The sequence below is a fragment of the Acanthopagrus latus genome, chromosome 18, assembly GCF_904848185.1.
Source record: "Acanthopagrus latus isolate v.2019 chromosome 18, fAcaLat1.1, whole genome shotgun sequence".
NCBI classification, from domain to species: Eukaryota; Metazoa; Chordata; class Actinopteri; order Spariformes; family Sparidae; genus Acanthopagrus; species Acanthopagrus latus.
Window position 1 is genome coordinate 20,785,553 of NC_051056.1, and position 23,986 is coordinate 20,809,538.

The 23,986-nt window shown below is 45.0% G+C and overlaps 4 protein-coding genes across 49 annotated transcripts in view; all 4 read left to right on the forward strand.

Moving 5' to 3' along the window:
* LOC119007663 (protocadherin gamma-C5-like) overlaps nucleotides 1-23,986 on the forward strand; it is a 261,083-nt gene that overhangs the window by 217,045 nt on the left and 20,052 nt on the right. For 2 of the 46 annotated variants that reach the window (XM_037077478.1, XM_037077490.1), the window contains exon 1: nucleotides 3,242-5,901. The exons of 36 other annotated variants lie outside the window; for them this stretch is intronic. In XM_037077478.1, coding sequence (XP_036933373.1) covers nucleotides 3,448-5,901 — 2,454 coding nt within the window. In that variant the 5' untranslated portion in view covers nucleotides 3,242-3,447. Of the gene's footprint in view, nucleotides 1-3,241; nucleotides 5,902-13,981; nucleotides 16,628-17,523; nucleotides 17,702-21,257; nucleotides 21,499-23,986 lie in introns of those variants that run through there. 8 more of the 46 variants (XM_037077477.1, XM_037077489.1, XM_037077475.1 and 5 more) reach the window with 7 other exon arrangements.
* pcdh1g22 (protocadherin 1 gamma 22) lies at nucleotides 96-2,695 on the forward strand. The gene has a single exon (XM_037077524.1). The coding sequence runs from the start codon at nucleotides 209-211 to the stop codon at nucleotides 2,693-2,695; it is 2,487 nt and encodes an 828-aa protein (XP_036933419.1). The 5' UTR covers nucleotides 96-208.
* On the forward strand, nucleotides 6,794-9,454 carry LOC119007675 (protocadherin gamma-C5-like). Its single transcript, XM_037077532.1, has one exon. The coding sequence runs from the start codon at nucleotides 6,989-6,991 to the stop codon at nucleotides 9,452-9,454; it is 2,466 nt and encodes an 821-aa protein (XP_036933427.1). The 5' UTR covers nucleotides 6,794-6,988.
* Nucleotides 10,206-13,279, forward strand: LOC119007671 (protocadherin gamma-C5-like). Its single transcript, XM_037077527.1, has 2 exons — nucleotides 10,206-12,844; nucleotides 13,140-13,279. The coding sequence occupies exons 1-2, from the start codon at nucleotides 10,391-10,393 to the stop codon at nucleotides 13,161-13,163; spliced, it is 2,478 nt and encodes an 825-aa protein (XP_036933422.1). The 5' UTR covers nucleotides 10,206-10,390; the 3' UTR covers nucleotides 13,164-13,279.

A 23,986-nucleotide genomic window follows, 5' to 3' on the forward strand; every position in this document is an offset into this window, starting at 1 on the left:
TGAAAATCGGAGCTGTACAAAGAGATCTACTCTCTCTCAGCGAGTAACCTCAGCGTCGTACCCATTACAATGATCTGCACAGGAGGAGAGGGATGCATAGGCAGACACAAAGCATGAATGTCTCTGTTATGTATGAGGACGCGTATACATTGGATTATAGACCATTTTTATTCGCTCAATTGAGAAGTTGGGATTGGGAGGAAGCGATATGGGATTTATGGAACGTGGAATAATGTGGAACAAATTGCCAGTGTGGCAGGTGTTTTTGTGGTGGCATCATTTCTTTCTCTTGTGGAGTACAATAGACGGACAGACTCGCTACAGCATCCCGGAGGAGCTGAAACAGGGCTCTGTGGTAGGAAATCTAGCCAAAGATCTGGGTTTGGTTGTATCTGAACTGTATCGACGTAAATTGCGGATCACCTCAGATGCTGGTAAGCAGTATTTTAACATAGACTTGGGGAAGGGAGAACTGGTGGTGACTGATAGGATAGATAGGGAGGAACTGTGTGGACAAAGACCGTCGTGTTTGTTGCCGTTGGAACTAGTAATTGATAACCCCCTGCAGCTGCATAGAGTTGAAATTGAAATACAGGATACAAACGATAATTCTCCTAGTTTTCTAAATAGAGACAAAGTGTTGCAAATTGCAGAGCTGGTAAATCCTGGCGCGCGATTCCCTTTAGAGAGTGCACAGGATCCCGACGTAGGCACCAACTCTGTACGCTCTTATCTCATTAGCAAAAATGACAATTTCAAATTGACTGTTAAAACACACAAGGACGGAAGAAAGATCCCTGAACTGGTCCTCGAAAAATCACTTGACAGAGAAAAGCTGCCTGTACATAATCTCATCCTCACTGCTGTAGATGGTGGAGATCCGGTGCGTTCAGGGACATCTGATATAAAAGTCATAGTACTTGACAACAATGATAATGCTCCGCAATTTGAGAGACAGGTATATGAAGCTAATGTGAGCGAAAAAGCAACACCTGGAACAGAGATATTGCATGTTAAAGCTACAGACGCAGACGAAGGACTAAATGGAGAGATTGAATATTATTTTGCAGAGCAAACTACAGATTTGACTTTAACATTATTTAATATTGAACCAGCTACCGGAGCTGTTGTTGTCAAAGGACATTTAGACCATGAAACGAGCCCATTACATAGATTTGACATAACTGCTAAAGACAAAGGTAACCCTAAGATGGATGGACATTGTAGTGTCGAAATAAAAGTAGTTGACATTAACGATAATGTTCCTGAAATAATTGTGACGTCATTAACGACACCTGTTCCCGAAGATTCAGCAATCGGAACAGTTATTGCACTGATAAGTGCAAAAGACCCGGATTCGGGCGACAATGGCAAGATTAAGTTGAGCGTGTCATCTAAATCCCCCTTCAAGTTAAATCCATCGGTTTCTAACCATTACTCTTTAGTGACAAATGGGCCACTTGACCGTGAAAAAAATGCCCAGTATAGTGTCAAGATACATGCTACTGATTCTGGAAGGCCCCCTTTATCGAGTGAGAAAGTGATACTTGTTGAATTGTTAGATGTAAATGACAACCCACCAGTTTTCTCCCAGCCTTCTTATGTCATTTATGTAAAGGAGAACTATCCTCCGGGGAACATTTTGTGCTCAGTGTCAGCAGCTGATGCGGATTCTGGCGAGAACGCGAAGATTTCCTACTCCATCTTGGACTCTAAAGTGCAGGACGTGTCTGTCTCCTCTTATGTCTACATCAACTCAGATAACGGCAGCATCTACAGCATGCACTCGTTTGACTATGAGAAGCTGAAGGTGTTTCAGATTCAGGTTCAGGCAAAGGACCAGGGCTCTCCGTCTCTCAGCAGCAACGCCACCGTCCATGTTTTTATCCTGGACCAGAACGACAATGCCCCCGCTGTTATTTACCCCTCCTCCGCTGCCCTGGGCTCCCTCTCTCATCAGAGGATGCCCCGCTCCGCTAAAGCGGGTCACCTGGTTACCAAGGTGACGGCCGTGGACGCTGACTCGGGCCATAACGCCTGGATCTCCTACAAACTGGCGGAGGCCACAGACGCCTCTCTGTTCACTGTCAATCTGTACACAGGGGAGGTGAGGACTAAACGCGCTGTGTCCGAGCAGGACGACTCCTCTCAGAGGCTGCTTATAGAGGTCAAGGACGACGGGGAACCGGTCCAGTCCGCCACCGTCACGGTGTCCATCCTGATGGAGGACGGCCTCCACGAGCCCATCTTAGACCTCCGACAGAAAACGTCCGAGCCCAGCAAGAAAAACGGCAGAATCACCCTTTATTTGATTCTGTCTCTGGCCTCGGTGTCCGTGCTGTCTGTGCTGACTTTTCTCATCTTAGCGGTTAAATGCATCAGGAGCAGCAGAAGCAGCGGGAGTTGCTGCATGAGACGGAGCGACTGTGATGATTACAAGAACCCCAACAGAAACCTGCAGATTCAGCTCAACACTGACGGACCTATAAAGTACGTGGAGGTCCTGGGAGGAGACATGTTGTCTCAGAGTCAGTCCTTCAGGTCCTGCATGTCTCCGATGTCAGAGTACAGTGATTTCACTTTGATCAAACCCAGCAGCACCACTGACTTTAAGGAGGTGATCAGTGTCCTGGATGCGTCTTTACCCGACAGCACCTGGACCTTTGAGAGCCAGCAGGTGAGCACAAAACAATAGTAGACTTATTTTTTTGCAATTTTATGTTGCTTGCTTTTGTAAATCTAATCATCTTGTAACAAAATTTGACAGCAGTCAGTCAGTCGCTTACATAATCTATTAAACGTTTGGTTAAAATGTTGTAATATAAAAGAAATCATAGTTCGCAGGAATGAGTTCAGAAAGTGTTAGAATAATTGTGTTCAAGACATCTGTCAGTATGGCCTCACATGCGCACATTCACATATATCCCATATCTGAATAGTTCAGCACCACGCAGGCGGACAGCGATTCTTTGTGGAATACAGGGAAGCGGGGCGTGTAGGTTGATCTTTCTTTCTTTCTTTCTTTCTTTCTTTCTTTCTTTCTTTCTTTCTTTCTTTCTTTCTTTCTTTCTTTCTTGTCTAAAACAGCATTTGATTGAAGTACAGGAGAACAAATAGAATAGATGCTGTGACTTTAAGAGTGTAGATCAGCCTCTGTTTCATTGGATGGTTGAGGTGGCTGCTGTGCACCAATAGGATTTAGAACTGTACAAAGCAATCTTGTCCCTGCCCCCATTCAGTCCCTGAGCTGTAACACAGAATGCAACGAGCTCAAGGAGAGACAGCAATGAGCTCGGATTTTACAATAAGGAAATGATATATCTAAGCTCACAGCCATGTTCAGTAATCATGGAAAATTTCCTGTTGGAATATCATCTGCGATGATGGGTTTCAGCATCGTTCTATACAATTTCTCGATTGGAATTATTGCGTTATAGCGGACTGAGGATGACAAAGACAATAGGATACCGAGACTGGAGGTGGCAGGCGCTCTGGTGGCATCATTTCTTTCTCTTGTGGAGTACAATAAACGGACAGACTCGTTACAGCATCCCGGAGGAGCTGAAACAGGGCTCTGTGGTAGGAAATCTAGCCAAAGATCTGGGTTTGGGACTAACGGAGATTTTTGACCGTAAGCTGCGTGTCGCCTCTGAGGCTGGTGAGCAGTATTTCAGTGTGGATGCGGGGAAGGGCGAGCTGGTGGTGAATGACAGAATAGACAGAGAGGCTTTATGCGGACAAAGCGCCAGCTGTGTGTTACCTCTGCAGGTTGTAATTGAAGACCCATTACAACTGTTTCGTGTTGAGGTAGAAATACAAGACATTAATGATAATGCGCCAAGATTTCCATCAAATGATATCACATTGGAGGTGGCGGAGTCTACGGGTGTAGGGGTTCGTTTTCCGTTAGAGAGCGCTTTAGATCCAGATGTTGGCAGTAACTCATTAAAGTCGTACACTATCAGTAAAGATGAATGTTTTAATATTAGAGTTAAAGAAGTTGCCGGTGGAAGGAAAGTCCCTGAATTGATTTTAGCAAAAACTCTAGATAGAGAGAAAAAGGCTGTTCATAAGCTCATGTTGACAGCTCTGGATGGAGGCAACCCCGTGAGATCAGGGACCGCTCAGCTGTCTATCAGAGTCCTTGATATCAACGATAATGTCCCAGCTTTTGAGAGACCATTGTATAAAGTATCTGTTAGTGAAAATGCTGCAGAAGGTGCTTTGATAGTACAAACGAAGGCGACAGATATGGACGATGGTCCAAACGGAGAGGTGGAATATTCATTTGGAGCTCACACACCAGACACTGTTCTCTCTGTTTTTAGCATTGATCATATAACGGGGGCAATATCTCTAAAAGGAAAACTAGATTTCGAAGTAAATTCAAATTATGAATTAGATATAAGTGCTAAAGATAAAGGAAGTCCGAGAATGGAGGGGCATTGTACTGTGCATGTTGACGTTTTAGATGTTAACGATAATGCCCCAGAAATAATACTCACCTCTCAGCCGAAGCCAGTGCGCGAGGACTCGCCTAGTGGCACTGTAGTAGCTTTAATCAGTGCCCGAGACCTGGATTCAGATGTTAACGGTAAAGTCACACTACAGCTCCCCAAGAATTCTCCATTTGCCCTTAAACCATCTTTTTCTAATAATTACGCACTGGTTACTGCTGGAGCTTTAGATCGAGAAAATATCTCCGAATATAGTATTGAGATAACAGCCACTGATTCAGGCTCTCCTCCTCTGTCCAGTAAGAAAATAATACCTGTCAGCATCACTGATGTGAATGACAACCCTCCTATATTCTCTCAGCCCTCCTATAATGTCTATTTAAAGGAGAATGGGGTAGCAGGGTCTATACTGTACTCAGTATCAGCGTCTGACCTGGACTTTGGTGAAAACGCTAAGATCTCTTACTCTATACTGGACTCTAAAGTGCAGGACGTGTCTGTCTCCTCTTATGTCTACATCAACTCAGATAACGGCAGCATCTACAGCATGCACTCGTTTGACTATGAGAAGCTGAAGGTGTTTCAGATTCAGGTTCAGGCAAAGGACCAGGGCTCTCCGTCTCTCAGCAGCAACGCCACCGTCCATGTTTTTATCCTGGACCAGAACGACAATGCCCCCGCTGTTATTTACCCCTCCTCCGCTGCCCTGGGCTCCCTCTCTCATCAGAGGATGCCCCGCTCCGCTAAAGCGGGTCACCTGGTTACCAAGGTGACGGCCGTGGACGCTGACTCGGGCCATAACGCCTGGATCTCCTACAAACTGGCGGAGGCCACAGACGCCTCTCTGTTCACTGTCAATCTGTACACAGGGGAGGTGAGGACTAAACGCGCTGTGTCCGAGCAGGACGACTCCTCTCAGAGGCTGCTTATAGAGGTCAAGGACGACGGGGAACCGGTCCAGTCCGCCACCGTCACGGTGTCCATCCTGATGGAGGACGGCCTCCACGAGCCCATCTTAGACCTCCGACAGAAAGCGACCGAGCCCAGCAAGAAAAACGGCAGAATCACCCTTTATTTGATTCTGTCTCTGGCCTCGGTGTCCGTGCTGTCTGTGCTGACTTTTCTCATCTTAGCGGTTAAATGCATCAGGAGCAGCAGAAGCAGCGGGAGTTGCTGCATGAGACGGAGCGACTGTGATGATTACAAGAACCCCAACAGAAACCTGCAGATTCAGCTCAACACTGACGGACCTATAAAGTACGTGGAGGTCCTGGGAGGAGACATGTTGTCTCAGAGTCAGTCCTTCAGGTCCTGCATGTCTCCGATGTCAGAGTACAGTGACTTCACTTTGATCAAACCCAGCAGCACCACTGACTTTAAGGAGATGATCAGTGTCCTGGATGCGTCTTTACCCGACAGCACCTGGACCTTTGAGAGCCAGCAGGTGAGCAGAAAAGTACCATTGAGCTTATAATGAAAAGAAAAGAAAATAGCATATAGCAATAGCATCTATCTATCTATCTATCTATCTATCTATCTATCTATCTATCTATCTATCTATCTATCTATCTATCTATCTCTCTCTCTCTCTCTCTCTCTCTCGCTCTCTCTCTCTCTCTCTCTCTCTCTCTCTCTCTCTCTCTCTCTCTCTCTCTCTCTCTCTCTCTCTATCTGTCTGTCTGTCTGTCTGTCTGTCGACATTGTGTCGAGGCATCCATCACTTTTCGCGTTACACGTTTGAACAATTCAGCACCATGAGAGCGGACAGCGACTGTGACGTGCAGCAGCGGCCAGTTGACGTCGGAAAGTGTTGATTTATTTTTTCATTAAAACAATTTTGCCAATAGATGTCAGATGAATATATTTATATATATGGATTCTGCTTTTTCTGTGATCAGAAATTACATTTGAATCTTTTTAATCAACTTAATGTGCAGACTGTTAACTGTGTTTTATATATATATATCTATATATCTATATATATATATATATATATATATATATATATATATATATATATATATATATATATATATATATATATATATATATATATATATATATATATATATATATATATATATATATATATATATATATATATATATATATTATGTTTGACGAGGCCAATGTTTGTTTATATTACTTCATGTTCAGTGACACCGGTCATAATCATCCAAGACGAGAGCTCGCAGCAAGAATAGATGCTGTCTCTTTAACGGTGTCGATCAGTGTCCCTCTCATTGGATGTAGAGGTTGATGCTGTGCACCAATAGGATTCAGAACTGTACAAAGCAATCTTGTCCCTGCCCCCCACGCAGCCTTAGCGCTGTAACACTTTGAATGCAAAGAGCTCGAGGAGAGACGGTGATGAGCTCGTATTTCATTTGATTTTTACGTGTGAATTTAGCATACAGCAATGCGCAGATTTTGTAGGAATGTGTCTTTGGGGCTTTTTCCGACTATCACGGATACCAACATTATTATGAACAAAATCTCGATTGGAATTATTGTGTTATAGCGGACTGAGGATGACAAAGACAATAGGATACCGAGACTGGAGGTGGCAGGCGCTCTGGTGGCATCATTTCTTTCTCTTGTGGAGTACAATAAACGGACAGACTCGTTACAGCATCCCGGAGGAGCTGAAACAGGGCTCTGTGGTAGGAAATCTAGCCAAAGATCTGGGTTTGGGACTAACAGAGATTTTTGACCGTAAGCTGCGTGTCGCCTCTGAGGCTGGTAAGCAGTATTTCAGTGTGGATGCGGGGAAGGGCGAGCTGGTGGTGAATGACAGAATAGACAGAGAGGCTTTATGCGGACAAAGCGCCAGCTGTGTGTTGCCTCTGCAAGTTGTTGTTGAAAATCCCTTGCAATCTCATCGAATTGAGGTGGAAATAAGGGACATAAATGATAATTCTCCTCATTTTCTGACACAGGAGATTAACCTGAAAATACCGGAATCAGTTGCACTTGGCAAACGCTTTCCGTTGGAGAGTGCAGAGGACCCTGATGTTGGAAGCAATTCGTTGAAAACGTACTCTCTGAGCAAAAACGAATATTTTTCTCTCAAATTTAAAGATGCAAAAAATGGTAAAACGGTCCCAGAATTGGTGTTAGAGAAGCCTTTAGACAGAGAAAAGAATGCTCTTCATCAGCTGGTGTTAACAGCATTAGATGGGGGAAACCCGGTTACATCTGGCACCTGTAAGATAATGATTAATGTACTCGATATAAACGACAATTTTCCAGTATTCACTGACAACGAGTACAAAGTATCTTTAAAGGAGAACAGCACAAAAGGAACATTTGTAATTAAACTTACAGCTACAGATGCGGACGAGGGCCTTAATGGTGAAGTGAAATATTCTTTCGGGTCCCGCACTCCAGATTTTGTATTATCAACATTTGAAATAAATGATCGTACAGGCGAACTCAAATTGAAAGGACCATTAGATTATGAAACGTCTAAATCATTCCTTATTGATATAACTGCTAAAGACAAAGGCACTCCCGAAATGGACGGTAACTGTCGTGTGCAGTTGGACGTAGAAGACATAAATGATAATGCTCCAGAAATTGTGCTCACTTCAAAACCCAGTCCAGCACGTGAGGACGCACCAAGTGGCACAGTAGTAGCTCTGATCAGTGCACGAGACCTTGACTCTGGTAATAATGGTAAAGTTACTTTACAGCTTTCTAAGCGTTCTCCGTTCACTCTGAAACCATCATTCTCTAATAATTACGAGCTGGTCACCAGTGGACCTTTAGACCGAGAGAGATTCTCCGAATATAACGTTGAGATTACAGCCACTGATTCAGGCTCTCCTCCTCTGTCCAGTAAGAAAATGATACCTGTCAGCATCACTGATGTGAATGACAACCCTCCTATATTCTCTCAGCCCTCCTATAATGTCTATTTAAAGGAGAATGGGGTAGCAGGGTCTATACTGTACTCAGTATCAGCGTCTGACCTGGACTTTGGTGAAAACGCTAAGATCTCTTACTCTATCCTGGACTCTAAAGTGCAGGACGTGTCTGTCTCCTCTTATGTCTACATCAACTCAGATAACGGCAGCATCTACAGCATGCACTCGTTTGACTATGAGAAGCTGAAGGTGTTTCAGATTCAGGTTCAGGCAAAGGACCAGGGCTCTCCGCCTCTCAGCAGCAACGCCACCGTCCATGTTTTTATCCTGGACCAGAACGACAATGCCCCCGCTGTTATTTACCCCTCCTCCGCTGCCCTGGGCTCCCTCTCTCATCAGAGGATGCCCCGCTCCGCTAAGGCGGGTCACCTGGTTACCAAGGTGACGGCCGTGGACGCTGACTCGGGCCATAACGCCTGGATCTCCTACAAACTGGCGGAGGCCACAGACGCCTCTCTGTTCACTGTCAATCTGTACACAGGGGAGGTGAGGACTAAACGCGCTGTGTCCGAGCAGGACGACTCCTCTCAGAGGCTGCTTATAGAGGTCAAGGACGACGGGGAACCGGTCCAGTCCGCCACCGTCACGGTGTCCATCCTGATGGAGGACGGCCTCCACGAGCCCATCTTAGACCTCCGACAGAAAGCGACCGAGCCCAGCAAGAAAAACGGCAGAATCACTCTTTATTTGATTCTGTCTCTGGCCTCGGTGTCCGTGCTGTCTGTGCTGACTTTTCTCATCTTAGCGGTTAAATGCATCAGGAGCAGCAGAAGCAGCGGGAGTTGCTGCATGAGACGGAGCGACTGTGATGATTACAAGAACCCCAACAGAAACCTGCAGATTCAGCTCAACACTGACGGACCTATAAAGTACGTGGAAGTCCTGGGAGGAGACATGTTGTCTCAGAGTCAGTCCTTCAGGTCCTGCATGTCTCCGATGTCAGAGTACAGTGATTTCACTTTGATCAAACCCAGCAGCACCACTGACTTTAAGGAGGTGATCAGTGTCCTGGATGCGTCTTTACCCGACAGCACCTGGACCTTTGAGAGCCAGCAGGTGAGCAGATGACATGTTCATTTTGACCCCCATCATAGTTTCTTAAAAGTTTTTGTTTAATGGTATGTGGTGATGTCTGGATGTCATCCTACAATCGTGGCTTTTTTCTTTGAAAAAACGGCAAAATCTCAATCTTGTTTTTTATCAAACTCATATGCTGAATAACATACACACACATACATACACCACTGTTGTAAAGTTTTTGTCAAGTGTGGACTTGTGTTAATGCTGTTTTCCTGATATATTTAGCAACAGCTCTCCATATCAACAACTCACAATTTACTAAGAACATTTGACCCCACAACTCAAAACATTGAGGATGTGCGCTTTAGTTTGGTGGTGGTGGCAAACTTTATTTTATTTTACTTTTCATTTACTTGTGATTAAAATTAGGGATTTCTGACTTAAAGGACGGCTCTTACCCTTTCTTACATACCATGTCAGAGCTGATTAAGTTTTGACTTGGCATACATTTATCATTTTGCTGCGTATTCTGTTCTGGGAATTCACATTCTCTTCGATCGTACAAATTGTTTCAGCAGTACACTTATAAAAACACAGGTATGAGAAAGATTTTGCACCCATCACACACAGCAGGGCCTGTAGGCTGATTCTCATGAGCGCAGCTGTGTCTTTAAAAGCTCAGCTCACCCTCCTTCCTATTGGATGCTGGCGATGGATGCTGCGCACCAATGGCGTACCGAATTGTACAAAGAGATCTATCCCTTCCCCCTTGCAGCCTCGGCACTGTAAACGGTAACAATGCAAAGAGCTGAAGGACGGTGTGATGCGCTCATATCTCAAAGCCGAAAAGGAAATCGTGAATTTAGGCTCCAGATATGAGCAAAAATCATATATACCAATTTCTGGGAAAAGCTAACGCTCCCCGGATGTGGATATTACCTTCGTTTTTCTCGATGTGGAAAAACATATTCTAACGGATCCGGGATGACAAAGACAATGGGATACCGAGACTGGAGGTGGCAGGCGCTCTGGTGGCATCATTTCTTTCTCTTGTGGAGTACAATAAACGGACAGACTCGTTACAGCATCCCGGAGGAGCTGAAACAGGGCTCTGTGGTAGGAAATCTAGCCAAAGATCTGGGTTTGGGACTATCAGACATTTTTGATCGCAAGCTGAGTGTCGCCTCTGAGGCTGGTGAGCAGTATTTCAGTGTGGATGCGGGGAAGGGCGAGCTGGTGGTGAATGACAGAATAGACAGAGAGGCTTTATGCGGACAAAGCGCCAGCTGTGTGTTGCCTCTGCAGGTTGTTGTTGAAAACCCTCTAAATTTACACCGTATTGAGGTGGAAATAAAAGATATAAATGACAATTCGCCTATTTTTCATACAAAGGAACTGTCTTTAAAAATTTCTGAAACAGCAGCAGTGGGAACTCGTTTTCCCCTGGAGGGTGCAGAAGATTCTGACGTTGGCAGTAATTCTGTTAAATCCTATATGTTAACTAAAAACGACTGCTTTACTTTGAAAATGAAGGAAGTGGAGGACGGGAAAACGGTCCCGGAGTTGGTGTTAGAGAAGCCCCTTGACCGAGAGAAGAAGGCTGTTCATCAGCTGCTGCTCACTGCATTAGACGGAGGAAACCCAGTCATGTCTGGGACCTCAGAGATCACAATCACAGTGCTCGACGTTAATGACAATTTTCCAGTATTCGAAAAGAATGTGTATAAAATTTCGTTAGGGGAAAATACTGCAAAGAACACGTTTGTTATTAAAGTTACAGCAACTGATGCAGATGAGGGCCCAAACGCAGAAGTTAAATTCTCTTTTGGCTCGCGGACACCAGATTCTGTCTCATCAGTATTTGAAATAAATTCCCTGACAGGTGAAATACGTTTGAAAGGAGACTTAGATTATGAAAGAGCCACGTCTTACAAAATTGAAATAACTGGGAAAGACAGTGGGGTTCCTGAAATGGAGAGCCAGTGTCGTGTACAGATCGATGTTATAGATGTTAATGATAACACTCCAGAAATTGTTCTCACTTCGAAACCGCAGTCGGTGCGCGAAGACGCTCCAAGTGGCACAGTGGTGGCTTTGCTCAATGCACGTGACGCTGACTCCGGTAATAATAGCAAAGTGACATTACAATTACCCAAAGGCTCTCCTTTCACTCTGAAACCATCGTTTTCTAATAATTACGCACTGGTTACCAGTGGAGCTTTGGACCGAGAGAGATTCTCCGAGTATAGTATTGAGATAACAGCCACTGATTCAGGCTCTCCTCCTCTGTCCAGTAAGAAAATGATACCTGTCAGCATCACTGATGTGAATGACAACCCTCCTATATTCTCTCAGCCCTCCTATAATGTCTATTTAAAGGAGAATGGGGTAGCAGGGTCTATACTGTACTCAGTATCAGCGTCTGACCTGGACTTTGGTGAAAACGCTAAAATCTCTTACTCTATACTGGACTCTAAAGTGCAGGACGTGTCTGTCTCCTCTTATGTCTACATCAACTCAGATAACGGCAGCATCTACAGCATGCACTCGTTTGACTATGAGAAGCTGAAGGTGTTTCAGATTCAGGTTCAGGCAAAGGACCAGGGCTCTCCGTCTCTCAGCAGCAACGCCACCGTCCATGTTTTTATCCTGGACCAGAACGACAATGCCCCCGCTGTTATTTACCCCTCCTCCGCTGCCCTGGGCTCCCTCTCTCATCAGAGGATGCCCCGCTCCGCTAAGGCGGGTCACCTGGTTACCAAGGTGACGGCCGTGGACGCTGACTCGGGCCATAACGCCTGGATCTCCTACAAACTGGCGGAGGCCACAGACGCCTCTCTGTTCACTGTCAATCTGTACACAGGGGAGGTGAGGACTAAACGCGCTGTGTCCGAGCAGGACGACTCCTCTCAGAGGCTGCTTATAGAGGTCAAGGACGACGGGGAACCGGTCCAGTCCGCCACCGTCACGGTGTCCATCCTGATGGAGGACGGCCTCCACGAGCCCATCTTAGACCTCCGACAGAAAGCGACCGAGCCCAGCAAGAAAAACGGCAGAATCACCCTTTATTTGATTCTGTCTCTGGCCTCGGTGTCCGTGCTGTCTGTGCTGACTTTTCTCATCTTAGCGGTTAAATGCATCAGGAGCAGCAGAAGCAGCGGGAGTTGCTGCATGAGACGGAGCGACTGTGATGATTACAAGAACCCCAACAGAAACCTGCAGATTCAGCTCAACACTGACGGACCTATAAAGTACGTGGAGGTCCTGGGAGGAGACATGTTGTCTCAGAGTCAGTCCTTCAGGTCCTGCATGTCTCCGATGTCAGAGTACAGTGATTTCACTTTGATCAAACCCAGCAGCACCACTGACTTTAAGGAGGTGATCAGTGTCCTGGATGCGTCTTTACCCGACAGCACCTGGACCTTTGAGAGCCAGCAGGTGAGCACAAAACAACAGATCGGCTTCATACATTTTCAAAAATTGTCGTCATGAAAAAATTAAAAATCGCCTTTAACGTAGGAAATGATGGTGACTTGTGTGGTGTGCCGCTGAGAAGCTGAATGAGTGTTGTTTTGATTTATTTTATTGTTATTATTGTCGGCTACAAGTTCATGGGTTGACTTTTAGCATGAGTAACATTGGTGATGAGTCTTCTATGTTCTGGTAATGATCAGTACCCCTATGTAAACGTCATCCAATAAGCATTCAAAGACCTTTGTTGTCTTATATGCAGACAGTGCTTTTGTTGTACCCTTGAACGCGGGAAATAGTGCTGAGAGAGAAATGAGGAGATCCGCACGCAGCTCTTGCTTTCACTCATGTGAAGAAGCAGAGAGCGTTTCCCTCTACCGGAGACCCGATGCATTACCGACAGATCACTGCACAATCAATCAACCTGGAGTTTAGTTATTACTAACAGATCACTGCATAATATATTAACCTGGAGTTGAATTAGTCTGTGATGAGTTACTCCTTCATGTCACATAACAACCCGTTACACTTTTTTATATGCAACGAAAAGTGGTTTGTTTTTGTTTGTTTGGTTTTTTGTTTTTTTTTTTATCAGGTTTTGTGTCTTATGAGACTGAACATAATATAAACCTGTTTTTTTAAACTATATCTATTTATTTTGTCAAAAGATATGTGTTGTTTCAAACAGTGTTCAGGAAAATAAATCATTTAATGACCAGGTTTTACCATGAAAATTGCACTTAAATAGCACACCTGTTTACATATCTTGATTAAAGTTTTAGTAATCGAATCATCAGTTATTAGCATTGTTTGGGGAATATGCAAAGTCAGAATTTGTCATGGCAGCAGTCCGGAAAATAATTATATACTTATCCTTTTCTCATGTGCTTCATCTAATTTCAATTGCATACAAAGAGATTTCTCAAAGAAGTCAGATTCAACTCTCTGCCATGGTTGTGCTGCAAGGGAGGGGGTGCAGTTGCCTCACCAGCACTGTTACCTCTCTGTGATTGGATAGCAGAGATGAATGCTGTGAACCAATGGCATACAGAACTGTACAAAGAGATCTACTCCATCCCCCCATTCAGTCTGACCACGGTAACACTCACAGTGAACGGTGCAGGAGAGGAGATGCGCTTATTCGAAGGCGTCTGGAATTTAGACATTTATTTTTGCCAAATATTCGGCGATTTGTAGATATTGGAGTGTCAATCCTGGCGGTGGGATTAATGTTGAGCTGGTCATGTTGTGTGAACAATACCTCGATGGGAAATAGCGGTTTCTAACGGACCGAGGATGACAAAGACAATAGGATACCGAGACTGGAGGTGGCAGGCGCTCTGGTGGCATCATTTCTTTCTCTTGTGGAGTACAATAAACGGACAGACTCGTTACAGCATCCCGGAGGAGCTGAAACAGGGCTCTGTGGTAGGAAATCTAGCCAAAGATCTGGGTTTGGGACTATCAGACATTTTTGACCGTAAGCTGCGTGTCGCCTCCGAGGCTGGTAAGCAGTATTTCAGTGTGGATGCGGGGAAGGGCGAGCTGGTGGTGAATGACAGAATAGACAGAGAGGCTTTATGCGGACAAAGCGTCAGCTGTGTGTTGACTTTACAGGTTGTAGCAGAGAATCCGCTACAGTTACACCGGATAGAAGTGGAAATAAGAGACATAAATGACAATTCTCCTATTTTCTCAACAGAGGAGCGATCTTTAAAGATAGCAGAATTAACTGCCACAGGCGTGCGCTTTCCTTTAGAAACAGCACAGGACCAGGACGTTGGCAGTAATTCGGTAAAATCGTATACTCTCAGTAAAGATGAGTGTTTTAGTTTAAGAATCAAAGAGTTGTCTGGTAATCGAAAGGTTCCCGAGCTAGTGTTAGAGAAATCTCTTGACCGAGAGAAACAAAGTGTCCATCAGTTATTACTGACAGCAGTAGACGGAGGCAATCCAGTCAAAACTGGAACCACAAAAATTATAGTAACTGTACTCGACAACAACGACAATATCCCTGTTTTCAAAAAGGTGCTATATAATGTAACTATACATGAAAATAGTGTCGCTGGCTCGGTGCTTTTGAAAGTTGAGGCAACGGACGCAGACGAAGGTGTTAATGGAGAGATTGAGTACGTATTTTCTGAGCACACACCGCAGTCATTGTTATCCATTTTTAAACTGGATTCAGGCACAGGTGAAATATCTTTAGTGGGGCCGTTAGATTATGAGAGCAGTGCAATACATGAAATAGATATCACAGCAAAAGATAAAGGCGTCCCTGAGATGGAGGGCCACTGCCGTGTGCAAGTAGTAGTTATAGACATTAATGATAATGCCCCAGAAATAGTTCTCACTTCAAAACCAAACCCAGTACGCGAAGACGCACAGAGAGGTACAGTCGTAGCCTTAGTCAGTGCACGAGACCTTGACTCTGGTGATAATGGTAAAGTTACTTTACAGCTTTCTAAGGGTTCTCCTTTCACTCTGAAACCATCATTCTCTAATAATTACGCACTGGTTACCACAGGTACATTAGACAGAGAGAGATTTTCCGAGTATAATATTGAGATAACAGCCACTGATTCAGGCTCTCCTCCTCTGTCCAGTAAGAAAATGATACCTGTCAGCATCACTGATGTGAATGACAACCCTCCTATATTCTCTCAGCCCTCCTATAATGTCTATTTAAAGGAGAATGGGGTAGCAGGGTCTAAACTGTACTCAGTATCAGCGTCTGACCCGGACATTGGTGAAAACGCTAAGATCTCTTACTCTATCCTGGACTCTAAAGTGCAGGACGTGTCTGTCTCCTCTTATGTTTACATCAACTCAGATAACGGCAGCATCTACAGCATGCACTCGTTTGACTATGAGAAGCTGAAGGTGTTTCAGATTCAGGTTCAGGCAAAGGACCAGGGCTCTCCGCCTCTCAGCAGCAACGCCACCGTCCATGTTTTTATCCTGGACCAGAACGACAATGCCCCCGCTGTTATTTACCCCTCCTCCGCTGCCCTGGGCTCCCTCTCTCATCAGAGGATGCCCCGCTCCGCTAAAGCGGGTCACCTGGTTACCAAGGTGACGGCCGTGGACGCTGACTCGGGCCATAACGCCTGGATCTCCTACAAACTGGCGGAGGCCACAGACGCCTCTCTGTTCACTGTCAATCTGTACACAGGGGAGGTGAGGACTAAACGCGCTGTGTCCGAGCAGGACGACTCCTCTCAGAGGCTGCTTATAGAGGTCAAGGACGACGGGGAACCGGTCCAGTCCGCCACCGTCACGGTGTCCATCCTGATGGAGGACGGCCTCCACGAGCCCATCTTAGACCTCCGACAGAAAGCGTCCGAGCCCAGCAAGAAAAACGGCAGAATCACTCTTTATTTGATTCTGTCTCTGGCCTCGGTGTCCGTGCTGTCTGTGCTGACTTTTCTCATCTTAGCGGTTAAATGCATCAGGAGCAGCAGAAGCAGCGGGAGTTGCTGCATGAGACGGAGCGACTGTGATGATTACAAGAACCCCAACAGAAACCTGCAGATTCAGCTCAACACTGACGGACCTATAAAGTACGTGGAGGTCCTGGGAGGAGACATGTTGTCTCAGAGTCAGTCCTTCAGGTCCTGCATGTCTCCGATGTCAGAGTACAGTGATTTCACTTTGATCAAACCCAGCAGCACCACTGACTTTAAGGAGATGATCAGTGTTCTGGATGCGTCTTTACCCGACAGCACCTGGACCTTTGAGAGCCAGCAGGTGAGCAGAAAACAATAGTAGACTGACATGATACTTTTATGTCACTTTTTTGCCAATTGTAAATCCTTTTACACAGTGCCTATAAAACATATGGCACATGAAATAATTAGATGCAAATTACATGTTTTTTTTCTTTATGTGTCGGGTTCAGTAAACATATGATTTGGTGCTCTTTTGATTTTCTCTGCTTTCTGTCCTGATCTCAGTTTATACTTTAATATCGCATCATATAATTTTGTTCGATCATTATTGTCAATTTAACAATGTAAACAAGATCTTGAGAAGTTTATCACAAGGTTTTCACTTCAACTCAGTCATATTCTCTTTATTTGTTTCTGCCATAAGGGCCTACATTGTTACAGAGTTTAGGTTTTGTATTTAGCTCTGTTTATGGGGTATCTTACAATTTTGGACTGCTCCTTTTATAGTCCTATGAATGGCCCTTTGTTTCAGCACCCCATATGAGGACAGCGACAGCCTGCACAGGGTTGCATATTAAAGGGTTTACTGCTTTCGACTTTTCTCATTCAAATCACAAACACTGTTCAATCAAAAGTTCAAATAAGCAGAAGACAGACTGTATTTTATAATTCTATTTATTAATAAGATTTAATTTTTGGTGTGTTATTGGTAAAGTATAACAGCTGGCCTCGTTTCGTTTCTTCTTCCGCTCTCTCAATACATAGAGTCAGGCTGTTTCGAGTGTGACTGTGTCTTTAAAAGCGCTGCTCACCCTCCTTCTTACTGGTTGGTAGAGACAGATATGGTGCACCAATGAAACGTTGAACTGTACAAAGAGATCTACTCCCTCCCCCACGCAGCCGAAAGATCCGTACACATTTTCATTGTATGGAGCTGGATGAGAGGGAGTGATGCTCTTACCGGGGTTAAAAAGAAGAAATGCTGTATTTAGTTTTTGGCATGAAGTGATTTTGGATCTTTGTTTTGCATTAATGCTTGATGGCAATGGATGGGACCTATCTATGTTTTGATTACCTCAATGGGAAATAATTCTAACGGATCGGGGATGACAAAGACAATAGGATACCGAGACTGGAGGTGGCAGGCGCTCTGGTGGCATCATTTCTTTCTCTTGTGGAGTACAATAAACGGACAGACTCGTTACAGCATCCCGGAGGAGCTGAAACAGGGCTCTGTGGTAGGAAATCTAGCCAAAGATCTGGGTTTGGGACTATCAGAGATTTTTGACCGTAAGCTGCGTGTCGCCTCTGAGGCTGGTGAGCAGTATTTCAGTGTGGATGCGGGGAAGGGCGAGCTGGTGGTGAATGACAGAATAGACAGAGAGGCTTTATGCGGACAAAGCGTCAGCTGTGTGTTGCCTCTGCAAGTGGTCATTGATAAACCGTTACAATTGTACCGAGTTGAAGTGGAAATACAAGATATTAATGATAATTTTCCAAGGTTCCCTTCGCAGGATATTATATTAGATATAGCAGAGTCGACAGCGGCAGGGGCACGTTTTCCTTTGGAGACTGCAAAAGATCTTGATGTGGGAGTAAATTCAGTGAGGTCCTATACATTGAGTAAAGATGACTTTTTTAGTTTAAAGATAAAAGACGTTTCCGGAGGGAGGAAAGTCCCAGAGCTAGTCTTGTCAAAGCCTCTGGACAGGGAGAAAAGTGTTAGACACCAGCTTCAGCTCACAGCTATAGACGGGGGAAACCCAGTGAAATCTGGTACCTCTCAAATTACCGTAAATGTCCTTGATATCAATGATAATTTTCCTGTATTTGAGAAAAATGTTTACAAAGTCTCAATAAGCGAAAATAGTGTACAAGGTGCATCTATCCTAAAACTTATAGCAAAAGATACTGATGAAGGTCCTAACGGAGAAGTGGAGTATTCATTTGGAGCTCACACACCAGACGGTGTCTCCTCTGTGTTTGATATTGATTCATTAACCGGAGAAATACGCCTTATAGGGAAATTAGATTTCGAGACGAATGCAAATTATGAAATAGACATTTGCGCAAAAGACAAAGGAACTCCAAGAATGGACGGACACTGCACTGTCCAGATTGAAGTCTTAGATGTTAACGATAATGCGCCTAGTATATTTCTGACCTCCCAACCAAACTCTGTGCCTGAGGACGCACCAAGTGGCACTGTGGTAGCTTTAATCAGTGCCCGAGACCTTGACTCCGGTGACAATGGTAAAGTAATATTACAGCTGCCCAAAGGCTCTCCATTTACTCTGAAACCATCTTTTTCTAATAATTACGCGCTGGTTACTGCTGGAGCTTTAGATCGAGAAAATATCTCCGAATATAGTATTGAGATTACAGCCACTGATTCAGGCTCTCCTCCTCTGTCCAGTAAGAAAATGATACTTGTCAGCATCACTGATGTGAATGACAACCCTCCTATATTCTCTCAGCCCTCCTATAATGTCTATTTAAAGGAGAATGGGGTAGCAGGGTCTATACTGTACTCAGTATCAGCGTCTGACCTGGACTTTGGTGAAAACGCTAAAATCTCTTACTCTATCCTGGACTCTAAAGTGCAGGACGTGTCTGTCTCCTCTTATGTTTACATCAACTCAGATAACGGCAGCATCTACAGCATGCACTCGTTTGACTATGAGAAGCTGAAGGTGTTTCAGATTCAGGTTCAGGCAAAGGACCAGGGCTCTCCGTCTCTCAGCAGCAACGCCACCGTCCATGTTTTTATCCTGGACCAGAACGACAATGCCCCCGCTGTTATTTACCCCTCCTCCGCTGCCCTGGGCTCCCTCTCTCATCAGAGGATGCCCCGCTCCGCTAAGGCGGGTCACCTGGTTACCAAGGTGACGGCCGTGGACGCTGACTCGGGCCATAACGCCTGGATCTCCTACAAACTGGCGGAGGCCACAGACGCCTCTCTGTTCACTGTCAATCTGTACACAGGGGAGGTGAGGACTAAACGCGCTGTGTCCGAGCAGGACGACTCCTCTCAGAGGCTGCTTATAGAGGTCAAGGACGACGGGGAACCGGTCCAGTCCGCCACCGTCACGGTGTCCATCCTGATGGAGGACGGCCTCCACGAGCCCATCTTAGACCTCCGACAGAAAGCGTCCGAGCCCAGCAAGAAAAACGGCAGAATCACCCTTTATTTGATTCTGTCTCTGGCCTCGGTGTCCGTGCTGTCTGTGCTGACTTTTCTCATCTTAGCGGTTAAATGCATCAGGAGCAGCAGAAGCAGCGGGAGTTGCTGCATGAGACGGAGCGACTGTGATGATTACAAGAACCCCAACAGAAACCTGCAGATTCAGCTCAACACTGACGGACCTATAAAGTACGTGGAGGTCCTGGGAGGAGACATGTTGTCTCAGAGTCAGTCCTTCAGGTCCTGCATGTCTCCGATGTCAGAGTACAGTGATTTCACTTTGATCAAACCCAGCAGCACCACTGACTTTAAGGAGGTGATCAGTGTCCTGGATGCGTCTTTACCCGACAGCACCTGGACCTTTGAGAGCCAGCAGGTGAGCACAAAACAACAAATCGGCTTCATACATTTTCAAAAATTGTCGTCATGAAAAAATTAAAAATCGCCTTTAACGTAGGAAATGATGGTGACTTGTGTGGTGTGCCGCTGAGAAGCTGAATGAGTGTTGTTTTGATTTTTGTTTATTATTGTTATTATTGTCAGCTCCAAGTTCATGGGTTGACTTTTAGCATGAGTAACATTGGTGATGAGTCTTCTATGTTCTAGTAATGATCAGTACCCCTATGTAAACGTCATGCAATAAGCATTCAAAGACCTTTGTTGTCTTATATGCAGACAGTGCTTTTGTTGTACCCTTCAACGCGGGAAATAGTGCTGAGAGAGAAATGAGGAGATCCACACGCAGCTCTTGCTTTCACTCATGTGAAGAAGCAGAGAGCGTTTCCCTCTACCGGAGACCCGATGCATTACCGACAGATCACTGCACAATCAATCAACCTGGAGTTTAGTTATTACTAACAGATCACTGCATAATCTATTAACCTGGAGTTGAATTAGTCTGTGATGAGTTACTCCTTCATGTCACATAACAACCCGTTACACTTTTTTATATGCAACGAAAAGTGGTTTGTTTTTGTTTGTTTGGTTTTTTGTTTTTTGTTTTTTTTTTTTTATCAGGTTTTGTGTCTTATGAGACTGAACATAATATAAACCTAATTTTTTTAAACTATATCTATTTATTTTGTCAAAAGATATGTGTTGTTTCAAACAGTGTTCAGGAAAATAAATCTTTTATCGACCAGGTTTTACCATGAAAATTTCACTTAAATAGCACACCTGTTTACATGTTTTAATCAAAGTTTTAGCAATCGAATCATCAGTTATTAGCATTGTTTGGAAATTATGCAAAGTCAGAATTTGTCATGGCAGACGTCCGGAAAATAATGATATAGTTATCCTGTTCTCATGTGCTTCATCTAATTTCAATTGCATACAAAGAGATTTCTCAAAGAAGTCAGATTCAACTCTCTGCCATGGTTGTGCTGCAAGGGAGGGGGTGCAGTTGCCTCACCAGCACTGTTACCTCTCTGTGATTGGATAGCAGAGATGAATGCTGTGAACCAATGGCATACAGAACTGTACAAAGAGATCTACTCCATCCCCCCATTCAGTCTGACCACGGTAACACTCACAGTGAACGGAGCAGGAGAGGAGATGCGCTTATTCGAAGGCGTCCGGAATTTAGGCATTTGTTTTTGCCAAATATTCGGCGATTTATTGATATTGGAGTGTCATTCCTGGCGGTGGGATTAATGTTGAGCTGGTCATGTTGTGTGAACAATACCTCGATGGGAAATAGCGGTTTCTAACGGACCGAGGATGACAAAGACAATAGGATACCGAGACTGGAGGTGGCAGGCGCTCTGGTGGCATCATTTCTTTCTCTTGTGGAGTACAATAAACGGACAGACTCGTTACAGCATCCCGGAGGAGCTGAAACAGGGCTCTGTGGTAGGAAATCTAGCCAAAGATCTGGGTTTAGGAATATCAGACATATTTGACCGCAAACTGCGCGTTGACTCCGAGGCTGGTAAGCAGTATTTCAGTGTGGATGCGGGGAAGGGCGAGCTGGTGGTGAATGACAGAATAGACAGAGAGGCTTTATGCGGACAAAGCGTCAGCTGTGTGTTGCCTCTGCAGGTTGTAACAGAGAATCCGCTACAGTTACACCGGATAGAAGTGGAAATAAGAGACATAAATGACAATTCTCCTATTTTCTCAACAGAGGAGCGATCTTTAAAGATAGCAGAATCTACTGCCACAGGCGTACGCTTTCCTTTAGAAACAGCACAGGACCAGGACGTTGGCAGTAATTCGGTAAAATCGTATACTCTCAGTAAAGATGAGTGTTTTAGTTTAAGAATCAAAGAGTTGTCTGGTAATCGAAAGGTTCCCGAGCTAGTGTTAGAGAAATCTCTTGACCGAGAGAAACAAAGTGTCCATCAGTTATTACTGACAGCGGTAGACGGAGGCAATCCAGTCAAAACTGGAACCACAAAAATCTTAGTTACTGTACTCGACAACAACGATAATGTCCCTGTTTTCAAAAAGCCGCTGTATAATGTAACTGTACATGAAAATAGTGTCGCTGGCTCGGTGCTTTTAAAAGTTGAGGCAACTGACGCAGACGAAGGTGCAAATGGAGAAATTGAGTACGTATTTGCTGAGCACACACCGCAGTCATTGTTATCCATTTTTCAGCTGGATTCAAGCACAGGTGAAATATCTTTAGTAGGGTCGTTGGATTATGAAGTTGCTCCAATACATGAAATAGATATCACAGCAAAAGATAAAGGGGTTCCTGAGATGGAGGGCCACTGCCGTGTGCAAGTGGTAGTTATAGACATTAATGATAATGCCCCAGAAATAGTTCTCACTTCAAAACCAAACACAATACGCGAGGACGCGCCGAGAGGCACAGTTGTAGCCTTAATCAGAGCACGAGACCTTGACGCCGGGGATAACGGTAAAGTGACGTTACATCTCACTAAAGGCTCTCCTTTTAGTCTGAAACCATCGTTTTCAAATAATTACGCACTGGTTACCAATGGTGTTTTAGACCGAGAGAGATTCTCAGAATATAGTATTGAGATTACAGCCACTGATTCAGGCTCTCCTCCTCTGTCCAGTAAGAAAATGATACCTGTCAGCATCACTGATGTGAATGACAACCCTCCTATATTCTCTCAGCCCTCCTATAATGTCTATTTAAAGGAGAATGGGGTAGCAGGGTCTATACTGTACTCAGTAGCAGCGTCTGACCTGGACTTTGGTGAAAACGCTAAAATCTCTTACTCTATCCTGGACTCTAAAGTGCAGGACGTGTCTGTCTCCTCTTATGTTTACATCAACTCAGATAACGGCAGCATCTACAGCATGCACTCGTTTGACTATGAGAAGCTGAAGGTGTTTCAGATTCAGGTTCAGGCAAAGGACCAGGGCTCTCCGTCTCTCAGCAGCAACGCCACCGTCCATGTTTTTATCCTGGACCAGAACGACAATGCCCCCGCTGTTATTTACCCCTCCTCCGCTGCCCTGGGCTCCCTCTCTCATCAGAGGATGCCCCGCTCCGCTAAGGCGGGTCACCTGGTTACCAAGGTGACGGCCGTGGACGCTGACTCGGGCCATAACGCCTGGATCTCCTACAAACTGGCGGAGGCCACAGACGCCTCTCTGTTCACTGTCAATCTGTACACAGGGGAGGTGAGGACTAAACGCGCTGTGTCCGAGCAGGACGACTCCTCTCAGAGGCTGCTTATAGAGGTCAAGGACGACGGGGAACCGGTCCAGTCCGCCACCGTCACGGTGTCCATCCTGATGGAGGACGGCCTCCACGAGCCCATCTTAGACCTCCGACAGAAAGCGTCCGAGCCCAGCAAGAAAAACGGCAGAATCACTCTTTATTTGATTCTGTCTCTGGCCTCGGTGTCCGTGCTGTCTGTGCTGACTTTTCTCATCTTAGCGGTTAAATGCATCAGGAGCAGCAGAAGCAGCGGGAGTTGCTGCATGAGACGGAGCGACTGTGATGATTACAAGAACCCCAACAGAAACCTGCAGATTCAGCTCAACACTGACGGACCTATAAAGTACGTGGAGGTCCTGGGAGGAGACATGTTGTCTCAGAGTCAGTCCTTCAGGTCCTGCATGTCTCCGATGTCAGAGTATAGTGATTTCACTTTGATCAAACCCAGCAGCACCACTGACTTTAAGGAGGTGATCAGTGTCCTGGATGCGTCTTTACCCGACAGCACCTGGACCTTTGAGAGCCAGCAGGTAAGCAGTGAGAAGAACAGAGATATATATATATATATATATATAAATATATCCCCAAATTAAAACTTGCAGTTTTCTAAT

Bases quoted from the DNA above. Each gene is read 5' to 3' on its own strand.
- pcdh1g22 (XM_037077524.1), top strand. From the start codon at position 209: ATGGGATTTATGGAACGTGGAATAATGTGGAACAAATTGCCAGTGTGG.
- LOC119007675 (XM_037077532.1), top strand. From the start codon at position 6,989: ATGACAAAGACAATAGGATACCGAGACTGGAGGTGGCAGGCGCTCTGG.
- LOC119007671 (XM_037077527.1), top strand. From the start codon at position 10,391: ATGACAAAGACAATGGGATACCGAGACTGGAGGTGGCAGGCGCTCTGG. The intron at 12,845-13,139 runs GTGAGCACAAAA...TCTTATATGCAG, and splicing joins GGACCTTTGAGAGCCAGCAG to ACAGTGCTTTTGTTGTACCC.